Genomic DNA, 17217 nt, shown 5'->3' on the forward strand with positions numbered 1-17217 from the left:
CTTTACTGATTGAATAAACTTTGCTTGGAAAGATAATCTTCAGGAGAATCCACTTCAAGGCTTCACTGGACTACAAACGAACGGGACTGAAAACCCATGTTTGCTCTCTCTTTCATCGAAGAAAACTATGTTCTCTGTAAGCTGTGTGGCTGCACAGCTGGGCAACAGCCTATTAAAAACTCAGCACAGGTGCTCAGGGAACCCAGCCCTGGAGGACTTGCCATCCCCCTCTCGCAACTTGAGGCGGGCCGCTGACATGTTGCAGTGGCCCCCAGCCTCAGCCTAACCCAGCCCCAATCTGTTGCAGCCAGGGACAAGTGTCCCTTCCCTGGCCTGAATCCAAGCATGGCCTGGACCTGTTGAGGCTGGGCTCAGACACCCACTCCAATTTCAACCATCCTCTAATCTGCCATGGCTGGAAGAGAAGCACCTATCCTGCAGCTCCAGCCTTGGAGCTGCTGTGGTGGGGTGAGGAGCCTCTCTATGCCCAGCCCAGGTGCTGCTGCAGGAAGAGAGGGCTGGGCAGAGGTCTCTTTCCCCATCATAGGCCTGGGCATCCTGCATCCTAAACCCCTGTTCCCTGGCCCCATACCAGAGCCTGCCCTCTCCATAGGGTTGCCAGGTGTCTGGTTTTGAACCGAACAGTCCGGTATTTGAGCTTTCTGTTTGGGAAACAAATTGAGAAAATACCGGACATATAAATGTCTGGCATTTCCTAATTACGTTTTTATTATTATCATGAGTATCAGTACGTAGTTGTGTACTGCTTGGCTAGTAGAAACACTCACGCTGCGTGAGCGTGTCTACCAGCCAGGCAGTACGCAACTACGCAGTAAAGAGGAGGGGGGTGGGGATAGGGGCGGGGACAGGGCGGGATGGAATTCCCAGGGCCTGACTTGCCCATGAGCCCTGCCAGGACCGTGCACGGGACGGCAACAAGCCGGGATCTGCATGTGCTCGGGCCAGCCCCACTTCCTGCCAGCCAGTTCTCCCCGCTTCTCCATACCTTCTCCCAGCCAGCCCCGCTCCCTGCCGGCTGGTGCCCTTTCGGCCAACCCCGCTCCCCCCAACCCTTTCCCGGCCAGCCCTGCTTCCTGCTGGCTAGTTCCCCCTGGCCAGCCCCACTCCCCTCAACCAGCCCTGCTTCCTGCCGGCCAGTTCCCCCTCCCCCAATCTCCTCCAGCCAGCCCCACTCTCCCTGATCCCCTCCCAGCCACCCTTGCTTCCCGCTGGCTGGTTCTCCCCCACCCGATCTCCATCAGCCAGCTCCACTTCCCCCCCCCTCCACCCCGCCCAATCTGAGATCAAGTGTGTCTGGTATTTTTTTAAAACCATCTGGTAACCCTACCTCCCACACAACAACTCTCTGACCCAGCCTGGAGCTCACTCCCACACTCTGAACCCTTCAGCCCCATTCCCACCACATGAATTTTGTTATATGCACTAATATGGAGGCGATGTGTTGTATAACACTCCCATATTGGTGCACCTAACAAAATTAATTCCTCTCATGTGTGGGAAAAATCCCAGGGAACACTGAAAGGCACAAGCGTCTTATCTTAACCAAGGAAAAAGTCAGTCACCGTCTTCCTGGAAGACTGTAGGTGAGAAAGGCCTTGAACCAACACTTGCTAAATTGAGTTTTAGACTTTTAGAAGTGTCTTTCCACTTTTGTTTGTAGCCATTTCTAACTGTATCTCCTATACTTGAATTCACTTAAAATCCTATCTTCTTTTGCTAATGAATTTGTTTTATTTATTAATCTAAACCAACCCAGTGCTGCAATTTAACTGAGCCACCTGGTAACGCCATATAAAGTAGCAGACTGTTGCATACTGACCAAACAGTATTAAGGAGTAACAAGCCTTAATATCTGAACTGTCCAGAATGGTGCAGAACAGATATTTTGGGAAAATTCAGGACTGGGAGCATGTTAGGGCACCTTCCCCATAGTTACCAAGGCTGGTGGAAGTCAGAGTATGACTGGTGTGCTGCTGACACGGTGGCTGGGAGTCAGAGCTGCAGGGCTACATAGGCACTCAGGCCAAGTCTATATTGGCAAGTTACAGCACAGGAAATTAGCTCCCAACATTGTAACTCCTGAGGTGTCCACATTGGTAAAGCACTATGTCTACCCTACAAGGTTTTTTGCACAAAAACCAGTGGAGCGCCCACGCCTCAAGCATGTATTTGTGCAAGAAAATCGACAGAGGGCTTTTGCTGGTAGACTTATTCCTCTTCCCATGAGCAATAACTCCTTTTTGCAGTACAGCTCTCGTGCAAAAAGGCAGGTGTGGATGCTCCGAAGGGATTTTTGCGCAGGAAACCCCTATCGGAAAAAGCACAGTGCCCTGATGGCCATTCTGTGAACAGCAATCAGAGCTCTCTTGTGCAAAAGTGTCCATGCAGTGTAGACAAAGCCTTGAATTATTTGTTTCATTCTGATTAGCCTCCAGAAGTGGCCCATAATCCATCAAGTCCTTTCTGTTACTTGTTTTTAAACTCAGCTGTTTGCCTTAGATGAATGTGCATATCCCTTCTCAGAGCTTTGTTTCAGACAGCCTGCATCTGTGCTCATTTGCTGGGCACAGAGCAAACCATTTATGTGAAATGCTCCTGCTGTTGAACACAGTGGCAGACATGTGTGTGTATGAGAGAGAGAGAGAGAAAGAGAGAGAGAGAGAGAGAGGAAGAGAGAGAGAGAGAGAGGGAGAGAGAGAGAGAGAGCGATTGCTGTGCAAAGAGCTGAGAAGAAAGGCAGGGAAGAGGGTCCTGAGATGTCAGGATTTCCCCTTCCCTCAGTCTCAGTATGAGCTGTTTCCTGCTACTGTTTGAACTTACAAGACAGCATGCTGACATACCCCAAAACACACTGTCTCTCTCCCCTCCCCCTCCCACTCTCCCCTCTTCCCCTAGATTTCTGTTGAAAATTAGCTGTCAATGTAGCAGAATGAACATAGTGCAATGAGATTGGGAAACTTGCATCATGTGACAGTGACTGCCCCATGAAGCATTGCAAACCCTTTCCAAAACATCCTGCAGCCAGTTGCACAGTGGGATAGCTACAACAGTGCACTGCTCTCTGTGGCATTGCAAGAGCTGCTAATGTGGACCTGCTCCACCATCACAAGGAGCACAGAGTGGACACACAACAGGATTTCCTGCAGCACTCTGTGAGCAGCACTGTAACTGTCAGCACTTTACATCAGCCAGTACAGACATTGCCTAAGAGTATGACATACCTGCTGTTCGCCAATTTGGGAGAAGCCAAGGTTGGGAGCTACAACAGTATAGTATTGTGGGTCACCCAATGTTACAAGGAAAGTGGTGACACAGCCCCTCAGTGGTCTGGCCTCACCCTGGAATGTGACATACTGTTGTTCCAAGGAGAGGATTACAGCCCGGCCCCGAGTTGCAAACGGTCGACTTACGACTGTTCGTAGTTACGACCAAAGCTGTCGTAAATGGCAGACCCCGACTTACGAACGCAATCTGGGCTTACAAACATCGCAGTCGCGTGTAACTCTATGAGGTCCGACTTATGAACTAACCAAATTACAACCAATTGCTTGGCCTGTAACTGGTTCGTAAGTGGGGAAGAGGCTGTACAATAATTGTTATTATTGTACTTGCTCACAACAGAACAAGAAGGGTGAATGCATAGCACAACATGTATATGCTCCTCTGCAAACAACCAAAATTGATAGGTTTACTTTTAGATCTACTAGCCTTAACTGTGTCCCTTTCAAAATGTGCACTATAAGAAGCAGTAAACGGCTTCTTAAAATCAAAGCCATTTCCTGAATTATATTACTACAGTGCTGCTGTCGGTATATGATTTCATGTTAGATTTTTTTTTACTACAACTGATACGGATTTAATCATAGAACATCCAGTGTTATTCAACACCACTTTTTAAATCCACTCATAAAAGTATTGCACTTAACATTTTTAATGTTGACTATAGGATTAATTACTGCAGTACTGAATTGTTGCTTGCTTAATTAGCCCAGGACCATAGTGTCCAACACGCTAGCCACTAGCCACATGTGGCTATTTGGCCAGTTGAGCGTGGCTAGTTGGTTTGAACAAATGTGGCTATTTGGCTGGTTGAGTGTGGCTAGTTTGCTATAGCAGTAGCCACTATAGTGGCTACTGGTTTAGAACTGCTTGGACACTATGGGCTATGACAACAGCTGGGATCCATCACTGGTTCTGTGCCTAAAAATTCTGAACCATGTACAAAAGAAAGTCTTAAAGAAAGAGTGTTCTCTCAGAAACAAAATTTTAACTGGAAGCAGATGTCAAACTCCCCCTCCCATGGGAGACATAAGTAAAGTTAAAGCACAATTTATACCTTTAGAAATTGTCTACATCAAAGTGATTAAAAACATCTGATAGTGAAATATTTAATGTTGGGATTATTTGGCATTTTACATATCTTGGTAGTCTGTTAAGTTATTGTAAAAGGAAAAAATAAGTCAGTTTAAAAATAAATTTTCCATTTCTAAGTGCATACCAAAACTGTTGTAAAATGAAACAACTGCTGTGATGTCAAATATTTGTATATGCTGTATGCATATCTAAAATCAAGTCACCATTTCTGCTGGTTTTATTAATGACTCTATTATAAATACACCGCTAGCTTCCTTAGCAAGTTCAATACCAGTTAGTTTATGTCAGGGATAATTTATTAGGGGCCTGCTTATTTAAAAATAGAAAACTCACAAGTGTAACAGTTACAAGCTGGTTTAAACTTGTTCATTCCAGTTCCACAGCAAATGCTGACTATGAAAAAAAGAGCTCTCTGATTAACCTGACTGTGCTCAGAATCAGCAACATGAGCCTAGCCATGGCTGGCATAAAAATTAACAGCAATGATTTGAAGGGCTGGGGTTGAAATGAAGAGTGAATGCTGGCTGAAGAACATTAATAGCATATACTTGTTGCATATACTCTGACCCCAGAATGTTAAGCAATATCAACTTTAAATGTTCACTGTTGGCTGAATGCTTAGCTAAACATTAGAATTAGGCTTAGCCAAGCATATCTTTGGTTTAATAAGTTATCAAAGCAAATGAAAAAGCCTAAGAGATTTCACAAGGTTTTAGAGTGACTTTACAAATAATGATAAGCTCTGGAAAGCAGTTGTGAGAAGAGCTGTATATAATGACAAGCGACAATACAACCAAAAGGCTTCCAATCACATGATAAAATATAAGGAAAGTTATTAAATGTGCGATACTCTAATGCCAAGATTTTAGAAAATGGGTGCCTGAAATTTGACACTTATGGGGCCTGATTGCCACAAGTGCTGAGCACCCAGCATCTCCCTCTGCCTTCAGAATTTCTGAACATGGGTGGCACGTAAACCACTGGCTTGGGGAGGCTTGCCCCAACTCTGCCCCTTCCACCTGAGGCCCTACCCCTTCCACATGCCCCAGAATCCAGAGACCCCCACCCATGGCAGTTAGCTCATGCCCCAGGATGGCTAGTGCCCACAGCTCCCTTCAGCCCCCAAGTGCTGGGAGGGAGCATGAATGGAATCACTGCAGCCTCCTCAGCCCTGGGAAGGCAAGCAGTATGGCCCCTGCTCCTGGAGCCCACTGGCACCATTGAAACAAGGCAATGAGGGCAGAGTGTGAGTAGACCCATGCTGGCTGTTTGGAGTCTCCTCCAGGCTCCCCTATTGCCACCCATGGTTCTGAGAAAGATCACAAAGTGAGTCTGGAACTTGACAGCCAAGGGAAAGATTCTGGAGCATATCAGAGCTTCAAAGGTGTCAGAAAGAGCTGAAGTGTGTCAGAAGTTTTCCAGTAAAACAGAGTTCTATTAAAAATAGCAATTTGTAGAACACCCAACTGCTTTCATGGAAACATCTCGGGTTCAGCGAACTTTTGGGAAACCAAAGGAGGGGTTCCAGCAGAAAGGTTTCCTGACACTTGCCTGGGCAATAGATACAGTTTCCTTAGTCTCACTCAGCAGCTGTTGGAGTCAAGGAAGCATATTTAGTTTTCAACACACAATAGTAGACTTCCGATAATCCGGCACCTTTGGGACCTAGGTGGTGCTGGATTATTGGTTATGCTGGAGTATCGGGAGGTATTCCGGTGGGGGGCTGTGACGGGTCTGCAGGGACCCACACTGTGTCCGGGGGATGGGCGAGGAACGGCTCGGTGAAGGGAGAACCCTCCGCCATTTTGCAGGAAGGCGTGGGAATCCCCGCGCCACCGCCAGGAGTTTCCGGGAGGGGAGCGGGCTCCCCACCCCCCAGACTGTAGTAATTATTGCCGAACAGGGGGGTGAGGGGCAGCGCTGCAGGACCAACCCAGCAGCACCCCAGCTGCTCTGCTCTGCAGCTTCCCCAAGTCCGCCGCTCATCAGTTTCAGCAGCGGCAGTGGCGGACTTGGGGAAGCGGCATGGAGCAGAACAGCTGGGGTGCTGCCGGGAGCCAAGCAGGGGGGTGAGAGGCAGTGCTGCAGGACCAATCCGGCAGCACCCTGCTTCCCCAAGTCCGCTGCTGCCGCTGCTGAAACTGACAAGCGGCAGACTTGGGGAAGCTGTAGAGCAGCTGGGGTGCTGCCGGGTTGGTACCACAGTACCGCCCCTCACCCCCCTGCTCGGCGATAACTATTGCAGTCTGGGGGGTGAGGAGCCCGCTCCCCTCCAGGAAACTCTCGGCGGCGGCACAGGGCTTCCCCTGTCTTCCTGCAAAACAGTGGAGGGTTTGCCCCTCGCCGTGCCGTTCCCCATTCACCCCTCCACTCCCTGGCCGGTTGCAGTGCGGGTCCCGGCAGACCCGTCACAGGGGTATAATCCCCTTCCCCTCTTCTCCCCTTCCCTTTCCCAGCCCCGAGCACCCATGGGGTTCACAGCAACTCCAATTATCCGGTTGGCTGGAGCACTTCCAGGTTCCAGTTGGTGCTGGGCCATTGGGAGTGCAGGACCACTGGATGCCGGACAATTGGAGTTTTACTGTACGATGGACAGTATTTCTGAAATGACTTTTTTGGGGAATTTTCAAATAATAGGAAATTTTGGAAAAATTGGTTTTGTCCCAATTAAGACAATACTCTAACATTTTAAATACAGGCAGTCCCCGGGTTACGTACAAGATAGGGACTGTAGGTTTGTTCTTAAGTTGAATCTGTATGTAAGTCGGAACTGGCATCAGCCGCTGCTGAAACTGATCAGTTTCAACAGCGGCTGAATCTGGACACCAGTTCCACTTACATACAGATTCAAGGTAAGAACCCCAGGCGTCCCCAAGTCAGCTGCTGCTGAAACTGATCAGCAGCTGATTCCAGGAAGCCCAGGGCAGAGCAACTCTGCCTCGGGCTTTCTGTAGTCAGCCGCTGGTCAGTTTCAGCAGCGCCTGACTTTGGGACGCCTGGGGCAGAGCAGCTGGGGTGCTGCCGGGTTGGTCCAGTAGCGCCAAGGAGCGGTGCTGCGGGACCAACCGGCAGTGCCCCACCTGCTCTACCACAGGCCCCGGGCTTTGCTCCACGTCTCCCTGGTCTGCTGGGGGGGGCACTAGCTGCAATCCCCCCCCCCCCCCCCAGAAGACCAGGGAGACGTGGAGCAAAGCGGCGGAGGACCTGGGCCGAACCGTGGCTCTTCCAGATCAGCGCCGCGGTCTGGCCCGGGTCCTCCGTGGCTTTGCTCAGCGTCTCCCTGGTCTGCAGACCAGGGAGACGCTGAGCAAAGCCATGGAGGACCCGGGCGGACCCGCGGCGCTTCCAGATCAGCTGAAAGCGCCGCGGGTCCGGCCCGGGTCCTTCGCTGCTCTGCTCAGCGTCTCCCTGGTCTGCAGACCAGGAAGATGCTGAACAAAGCAGCGGAGCACCCGGCCCGGACCCGCGGCGCTTCCAGCTGATCTGGAAGCAGCCGCAGGTCCGGCCCCGGGTGCTCCGCCGCTTTATTCAGCGTCTCCCTGGTCTGCAGACCAGGGAGACACTGAACAGAGCGGCGGAGCACCCGGCCGGACCCGCAGCGCTTCCAGCTGACCTGGAAGTGGCCGCGGGTCCAGCCCCCGGTGCTCCCCCGCTTTGCTCCCGTCTCCCTGGTCTGCTGGCTCTGCCAGCAGACCAGGGAGACGGGGAGCAGCTTTTCTTGCCCTGGAGAAGGCGGGCGGCGGGACCAGGCGTCCCGCTGCTCCAGTTCTCCGGGGCGAGAAATCCCCGTTCGTAACTGCGGATCCGACATAAGTCAGATCCGCGTAACTCGGGGACTACCTGTAGTAGTATTTCCCACAATCTGGAAATCCCATATTTCATCCAACACTAGTGCCAAGCAACATGTGTTTGATTAAGAGTAGAACCATTTGAACTAGATGAGCTGGAAAAACACAGAATGAGAGGGGAAAAAAAACATGGTAGCCTCTAATGCAGGGGTGAGGAACCTCAAGCCTGGGGGCCAAATGCAGCCCACAGCTTGCCTGGATCCAACCCCCAAGGCTCAGGGGCCCCCAACATTGGGGAGCCCATTCTGGTGCTCCTGCTCCTCCACTGTTCCACCGTAGGGCTAGAGCACACAAAATCTACTAGGCCAGCCCCCCCCCCCCCCCCCCCAGCCTCTGTTACGTGAGGGAAATGTGGGGATTCATTGTCCTTCTCATTCAGGGGTCACTTGTTTGTTTGGGGTTTTGCTTCTCACTTGTGTGCAGCCCCCTGGCTGATTTTTCTGTGGGTCAGTGGCCCCGACCCAAAAAAGTTTCCCCGCCCAAGATCTAATGGAAACAAAAAGTCTCAGAGGGGTAGCCATGTCAGTGTGTAACTTTAAAACAATGAGTAGTCCTGTGGCACCTTAGGGTATGTCTACACTACCACCCTAGTTCGAACTAGCGGGGTAGTGTAGACATACCATTAGAGACTAACACAAATATATCGGACCATGAGTGTGACGGGCTGTCACTGACCCGGGGGCGGAGCCCCAGACAGCAGGGGGCTGACGGCCAGGCCCGGACCCCCCAATACTCCCCCAATGCGAGCCGGAGGGGGCGGCGGGCTAGGGCGCTCCCCCCATGCCTGCGCCGGCAGCGCGCATACGGCCCGACCCCCGAGGTCCCGCACGGTGGGGGCGGAGTGGAGGGACGCGGCTGCCTGGCAGGTGGGACCGGGTCCCCCTCCCTCCCCGAGGGGAGCGCCCAGCACCCAACGGCCACACTTAAAGGAAAAGCGCAAACTAAAACCCCGGACTGGGGAGGACTTAAACTGGGGGCATCGGCCCCACCCCGCAGGGTGGGTAATCATTTCCCTTCCGTCCGGGAGGGGGTGATCGCACCCAAGGGCCCCGTGCCCCATATTGGGGATCTGGGGGACAACAAGGGACAAAAGGAGGACAAAAGGGTCCGCAGACCCCCCCCTCTCGGGCTGAGAGGGGGTGATCGCACCCCCTAAACCCTCACAATGAGCTTTGCGGCGGCTTTGCTCTGGTGTCCCTGGTCTGCTGGGGGGGTCCAGCGGCCTTGCTGGACCCCCGCAGCAGACCAGGGGGACAGGAGCAAAGCCTTGGAGCACGCCCGCAGCAGGACAGCCCAAGCGCGCTTGGGCTGTCCCGCTGCGGGCGTGCTCCGCGGCTTTGCTCTCCGTCTCCCTGGTCTGCAGGGAGATGGGGAGCAAAGCCTTGGAGCACGCCCGCTGCTGGTCAGTTTCAGCAGCGGCTGAATCAGGATGCCTGGGGCAGAGCAGCTGGGGTGCTGCTGGGTTGCTCCAGTAGAGCCGAGGAGCCGTGCTACTGGAGCAACCCAGCAGCACCCCAGCTGCTCTGCCCCAGGCGTCCCAAAGTCAGCCGCTGCTGAAACTGACCAGTGGCTGACTACAGGAAGCCCCAGGCAGAGTTGCTCTGCTCCAGGCTTCCTGGAATCAGCCGCTGATCAGTTTCAGCAGCAGCTGACTTGGGGATGCCTGGGTTTCTTAAGCTGAATCTGTATGTAAGTCAGAACTGGCATCCAGATTCAGCCGCAGTTGAAACTGATCAGTTTCAGCAGCGGCTGACGCCAGTTCCGACTTACATACAGATTCAACTTAAGAACAAACCTACAGTCCCTATCTTGTACGTAACCCGGGGACTGCCTGTAAATCTTGTATTTAATACAACAAAAGTTAAAAGTTACATACAGAGGAAAATAAATACAAATAATTTTAACTTAATATTTATGGAACATAAAAATATATTGTTAAAAAGGGGATGTTTAACCTATCAGTCAAATAAACAGTAAAAATCCTCCCCCTCAGGAATATGGGGGTGTAGTTTCATATCTGAGGGCAACAAAGAGTAAGATAAAACTGGAAGTGTCAGTACACTGTATTATCTTATTTGCTGCATTTCAACAGGTCTCTGTAGAAAAATATAATGGAGAGCAGCTAGCTTTTCACTCCCTGCCCCACTCCTATCTGTTCATTCCAGCTTGTTTCCCAGGGAGAACCCATGTGGGGCTCCGTAATTTTAAGGAGAGAGGACAATACACAAAGGCAGCATTCTATCTTTCACACCCACCCCAAATGAGACCACCAGATCACCTATTAAAAGGCTAATGAGATAGTCTGGCCCTTAATATTTTGTTGGAGACAAACGAGAGAGAGAGAGAGAGAGAGAGAGAGAGAGAAGAAATGTTATTAATATTTTTGTTGTGTAGTACAAATAATAAATAACAATAACATCTAATCAGGGATAATTGAAAGGTACTTCCACTAAATACTCAGTTTCCACAATATCATTGTTAAGCAAAAGCTCATGAAAAAAATCAGAATAGTGTGATACCAAATCATGAGCTACCTGGGTTCACCAGGAACTACATAGTTACCAGAAAACAAATTGCACATGTTCCTACAAGATAAATAGTGGAGCAGTTCTGCTTAGTCTGAGGGCACGTCTACACTTGCACCCAAGTTCAAACTAGGGATGCAAATGTAGACGACCGAAATTGCTAATGAAGCGGGGATTTAAATATCCTGCGCTTCATTAGCATGATCTCGCCGGCACGTTACTCCGCTCAACAGCTGTTCTAAAAGTGAAAGTGCGCGCCAGGATGCGTTAGTTCATACCAAATCCCTTGCTTCGAACTAACGTTACTCCTCAAAAAATGAGGAGTAACATTAGTTCGAACCAAGGGGATTGGTTTGAATTAACGTGTCCTAGCATGCACTTTCACTTTCGGAACAGCTTTTGAGCAGAGTGGAGTAACGTTAGTTCAAACCAAGGGGTTTGGTTCGAACTAACACATCCCGGTGAGCACTTTTACTTTTGGAACAGCTGTTGAGCGGAGTAACACACCAGTGAGATCATGCTAATGAAGTGCAGGATATTTAAATCCCTGCTTCATTAGCAATTTTGGTCACCTATATTTGCATCCCTAGTTCGAACTAGAGTGCAAGTGTAGATGTACCGTGAGTTACTTCAGCTTGTAACAGTTATTTTTTAAACTTTAAAAGGTACGAAAGTATCTTTTAATGCTTACCTGCTGTATTCACAACTCTGTTTGTTCTAATTATTCCATGCGGAGTTTCAACTTCCCATGTCCCATCTGATCTAGGGCTCAGATTTGTCACTTGGACAGGGTAATTTAACAGGGCACCATATTTTCTGGCTCCTGCAGCCAAGGCCATAGTGAGAGAATAGGGATCAATGTGGCCATCTCCGGGGTTATACAGGCCAACTAAAACCTAAGTGGATCACACAAGATCAAGTCAAATTAAATGTGCTTCCTTCATTGCATATTAGACTGAATTATTTGAGATAGCTGATAACAAATTTTAAAACCATATTATATTATCAAGACTTCACTGGCTAACTCTGTAATTGTCCTATGGAAGTGAGAGTCTCCAGCATCAGAATCTGTCTGTGATCATAGAGATAGCAGCCAAGGAAGAAGATTTCAGAAAGAAACCCAAATGAACAGAATGTCAAATGTCTTCCAAAAATCTCATAAAGGGTTTCAGACAATTCCACATAAGTAGTAACATTCAGAAGGTTTAGGATATTTGCACATTTTTAAATGAGTACGATCATTTCTCATTCCATGAAAATCTATAATAGTTGTCAAAACATTTACTACCTATAAAAAATTAAAATAATGGTCCTGATAATCCCCTCACATGGGAAAACCAGCAGGAAGGAAGCTAATGGGATGAAATCTTTGCAAAGTTCACCAGATGGAGTTCCCTGTGAATCGTTCCATTAGAAAAATTATTTTGCTTCTACAGATGGACTGCAGTTCTTTCTCACAAGTCCAATGGATCTGTCCAAATTCCAAGGTACCTGAAGGGAGCTATCCATGCAGAAGCCCTGTGCTTTCATTCTATCTCTTGGACTCCAGTATCAATCTTAAACCCTACTCCATTACAGCACTCCTTCATTATTAGTAGGTTTGGGAGGATTAGATATGTTTTATCATTAAATGTCAGCAAATATTGATTTCACCATATATATACAAACCAATGAAATCATATGTCCAACAGAAATGTATAGACAGCAAAGAAAGAGAAATGTTGCTTGAGAACTTATTAAAGATTGATTTGAGATACTTATTTTATGTATTTTGGCATATAATGTTGACAATTCGTGTTTTAACAGTTATATAGCTGTAACTTTTTAAATCTCAGGGTATGTCTAGACTACATGCCTCTGCCAACAGAGGCATGTAAATTAGACATACCGACATAGTCAGTGAAGCAGGGATTTAAATATCCCCTGCTTCGTTAGACTAAAACTGGCACAAACCGGCAGTCAAGACGGGGATTGATCGACAAGGAAAGCCTTTGCCAACTGATCCCTTATGTCTCATGAAACGAGATTTACAGGATCGGTCAGCAAAGGCTTTCCTTGTCGACCAATCCCCATCTTGACTGCCGGTTTGTGCCAACAAACAGCTGAGCCGGCACAACGTGGTGGCCATTTTTATTCTAATGCAGTGGGAGATATTTAAATCCCCACTTCATTTACTATGTTGGTATGTCTAATTTACATGCCTCTGCCGGCAGAGGTATGCAGTCTACTCTAGACATACCCTCAGTGTCTGCTGTCTGACACTTCCAACTGTCAGATGCCCCCAACTGCTTGATGCCTTCCAATTTCATGTAACTGTGAACATTTACATTGTTAAAAACAAAAAGATGCTTAAAATAAATATTCATATTGCCCACAAAAATTATATTAAAAAGTGAAAATCAAATTCTGCAAGTGCACTAAATGAGGGGGTTTAGAATAAAAACAGCACACCAATCTTAACTATATTTGACTTTGCTGAGTTTTCTCTTGGAATACTCTTGGTTATCTCATGAGCAGGCTCTGTGTTTCTTAGGGTTGCCAGATGGTTTCAACAAAAATACCAGACACACTTTACATTACATCACAATCTACATTACATCTTATTTAGAAAATACCGGACATTTATATTTTCTCATATTTTCTCAATTTGTTTCCCAAACAGAAAGCTCAAATACTGGACTGTCCCATTCAAAACCGGATACCTGGCAACCCTAGTGTTTCTCTTTCTTCCTGAATGTATTCTCCCATGCGATAGAAACTCCCATAGAAGATCCTATTAATGTGGTCTGAATAGAATCACACAGGGAGTTAGCTGATCTTAGTTCACACAGGGTCTTAGTTCACAAGAAAATCAGGCCTTGGATTTACAGTATATCTTTGAAAGTCCAAGATTTAACCTCAAGGAAAGTTTTTTCCACAAAACGTTATTTTTTACCTTCTCCATGTTCAATATGGGGAACAACTCTTGTACTCTCTCAGGCCCAATAAGATACTGTTCTGTTGGATGCCAACCAGTTCGCGTCATTTGGTATTTGAATTCATCTACTCTTGTAGGAGTGGAAGCAAGTCTGATGCTGCCTGGCTGGTGAAATCCCACAGCCTAAAAGATGGATAACAAAAATGAGAGACTGAGTTATCATTAGGACTTTGTTTGAACCCTGTCAAACTGCCTGATCCTACACCGATGTAGCCAATGGAAATTTGGCCATTCCCTTAAGTGAACACAGGATCAAATCCTACATCTCATTGAAGGATCAGGCTACATATGTAGAATTGGGGCAGAGGAGGAGTAAAGAAGAATGTGTTACCACATAAAAGCCTAAACTGAGAGAACACATTACTCAGATATACACTATCCTCAAAATAAGTTGTAAAATGTAAAAATGGATCCTCTATATTGTATTTCATTATTCTCTATTAATTTTGAACCTTTAAGATTGGGCTAAAGCTTTGTGGGTGGTATCTCCCTTATTTATACATTTTCAATAACAGATTAGATAAATTTAAAAGTAAATGTTTAGTATCTTATATAAATATCATCTGGATATCAGTATTACATGTTGAGGTAAACTTCTCTCAAACCAGGAATGTAACCACTCCTTCATTTGAGAAAGTTGTAAAGAAGCCATTATGCTCTTTTATGAAACTATAGCAGCCTTCACTCCAAACACAGGCACGTGTCACCAACAAAATTAATGGTGTGTGCAAGGCAAATGTGGGTGAAGGGGTTTCACTGGCTATTGTTTTGTGAAGGTTTGCATTTCTGGTAGAGAAACTAGAAAGACCACAGAAAAGGCAGAAAGGAAGAACAAGGCACTGCTTGATAAGTTATGGGAACATCCTGTGAAAAGCCCAGGCATAGGTAGGTTTTAGTTTTGTTTTAGTTTGGTTTTTTGCAGAATGCTTGTTGAAAGAGGCCTGGTGAGAACTGAGCAGAGAAACTGTCTCCTGCAGATGGTTTGCTATGTTCAAAGACACAGGACTTTGATATAGTCCTCTTTATTTGCTAACAGTGTATAAAGTTTCCTGACTCCATCATCTATTTCTTCTCTTAACAAAATCAACCCACAGGGCCCTATCTGCTTGGGTCAAAAGGGATAAGAATCAGCATTATAATCACTGAAGATATTACAAGATAAATGTTAAGAAGTTAACTGACCACGCATATTTACTGAAAAAGTGGATATTTTAATGGAGTAAAAGTAATTACATCCCGTTAGACAGTGCCTGTTCACATTAGTGACTTTGACCAGGCCCAATCACCCCCACCCCTCCTTACAAAGATTTCTAGTAATTGGTCTGTTAGGAAATGGAGCTAGCCCCTTTGCAAACAGGCTGGGGAACTGCTGGGAGGCCACGGAAATCCACATGGAGATTCTGTGACCCTGAAATAACTATTCCTGGAAGTTCTCTCCACTCTGCTGCAGCAAGGCTCCATTAGAGATGCACCAATGATTACTGAACTAGTGAGAGACAGAGGAATCTTCCCACAAGAGATTATTAGCTTCCATGAAGAATCTTTGAGGGACCAGTCGAAGCACAGTGCATGTCCCTTCACCCCAAACTCAACCTGTCCACTCCTCCATTTATTGCTGATTCCTATATCAACTGAGTGCCTCCCATGGAATATCATGGAATATCAACTGGAGTGCCTCCCAGGGCAAGGTGGGTGAGTGCTATTGATTGATTCTTCATTCAGTGCATAAGAGGTATGATTCATGTGTGAAGGACCCTCACTTTGCATGGATTATGGGTGAATGATAAGGCCTTATAAATGAAAGGGCTCACTATCTTTTACCAATTTTTGCAAGATTAGAGAATAATCAAACTGAAATAAAAAGTCTGCTGCATGCCAAACCATGCTTTTGATCTTTTATTTTGCTAAGTGTAGTTCAAACTGTGCCTGTCAAATGATTTTAAAAATGCACTGTGAAACAATAATAGAATACCGCCTGTCTAAATATTTTTTTATGTTTTTTTCTTGTTTACAGTGTCATCTGAAAATGAGGACAAGTGTTTCCATGGCACGGTTGCAGCCAGTATCACAAGATATTATGTGTCTGATGCACTGAAGATTCATATATCTTTTCATGCTTCAACCACCATTCCAGAGGTCATGTGTCCATGCTGATGATGGATTCTGCTTACTAATAATCCAAAGCAGTATGGACTGACATGTTTATTTTCATCATCTCAATTAGAAGATGCAGAAAGTAAATTTTCATTTTTAGTGGTTCAGGTTTTAAAGTTTTCATATTGGAGTGTTGTTCTTTTAAGACTTCTGAAAGAATGCTCCTCCTCTCATCCCTCTTGGATTTTGGAAGGCACTTCAGATTCTTAAACCTTGGATTAAGTGCAGTAACTATCTTTAGAAATGTCACATTGGTACCTACTTCACATTTTGTCATATCTGCAAGGAAAGTATTCTTAAAACAAAGAGAATGTGCCATGTCACCATCTGAGAATGCTATTGCATGAAATAGATGGCAGAATATGGGTAAAACAGAAGACGAGACATACAATTCTCACCCGAGGAGTTCGGCCACAAATTTAATTAACACATTATTTTTATCAAGTATCAGCAGCAGGAAGCATGTCCTTTGGAATGGTGGCCAAAGCATGAAAATGCATACAATTGTTTTGCATGTCTGGCACATATACTTGCAAAGCAAGCAAAAAACGTACCTGTTCTCACTGTCAAAGTGACAGTGTAAATAAGAAGTGGGCAGCATTATCGCCTGTAAACTTCTTTGTTTTAGTGACTGGCTGAACAAGAAGTAGAACTGAGTGGACTTGTTGGTGCTAAAATTTTACATTGTTTTATTTTTAAGCGTAATTATATAACAAAAAAAATTCTACATTTGTAAGTTTCACTTTCATGATAAAAAGAGTGCATTATAGTACTTATAGCAGGTGACCTTATTTCTTTTTATCATTTTTACAGTGCAAATATTTGTAATAAAAATAATATAAAGTGAACAATTTACACTTTGTATTGTGTTGTAAATTAAATCAATATATTTCAAAATATAGAAAAAGATCCCAAAAATGTAATAAATTTCATTTGATAGTCTATTATTGTTTAATAGTGAGATTAAAACTGTGATTAATTGCAATTAATTTTTAGTTAATCATGTGCGTTATGATGTAAAGCCGTAATTAACTATTTGTATTTTAATACCTTGCAGTAACAGTGCATATACTACATTAGGTCTAGTAATGGCAGAATTAACTATGGCTTTTTGCTAACATCTTTAAACTTGCTGAAAAGCAGAGTGAAGCCACAGGTTTTTTTTTTTTGTTTTTTTTTTTTTTTTGCGAGAATTATCAAACTGGCAGATTAGCAAAGTGAGAATCGCTGTTTCCGTTGCAGTGTCAAACATGAAGGAGGGAAAACTGTGGTTAGAGAAAGTGATTTAGTCACCAAGGAAAAGCACAGCTCTGGAACA

The 17217-nt window shown here is 46.0% G+C and overlaps 1 protein-coding gene across 3 annotated transcripts in view; it reads right to left on the reverse strand.

Annotated features, from left to right (window-relative positions):
* DMGDH (dimethylglycine dehydrogenase) overlaps positions 1-17217 on the reverse strand; it is a 69404-nt gene that overhangs the window by 43343 nt on the left and 8844 nt on the right. For all 3 annotated transcript variants that reach the window (XR_012904868.2, XM_006119142.5, XM_025182630.3), the window contains 2 exons: positions 13704-13868; positions 11460-11664 (listed from right to left, as the gene is read on the reverse strand). Coding sequence is in view for 2 of the 3 variants with exons in the window: in XM_006119142.5 (XP_006119204.1) it covers positions 11460-11664; positions 13704-13868 (370 nt within the window). In the remaining variant the exon portion in view is untranslated. The remainder of the gene's footprint in view (positions 1-11459; positions 11665-13703; positions 13869-17217) is intronic.

The sequence above is a fragment of the Pelodiscus sinensis genome, chromosome 6 (assembly GCF_052426305.1).
Source record: "Pelodiscus sinensis isolate ZL-2025 chromosome 6, ASM5242630v1, whole genome shotgun sequence".
NCBI lineage: Eukaryota > Metazoa > Chordata > Testudines > Trionychidae > Pelodiscus > Pelodiscus sinensis.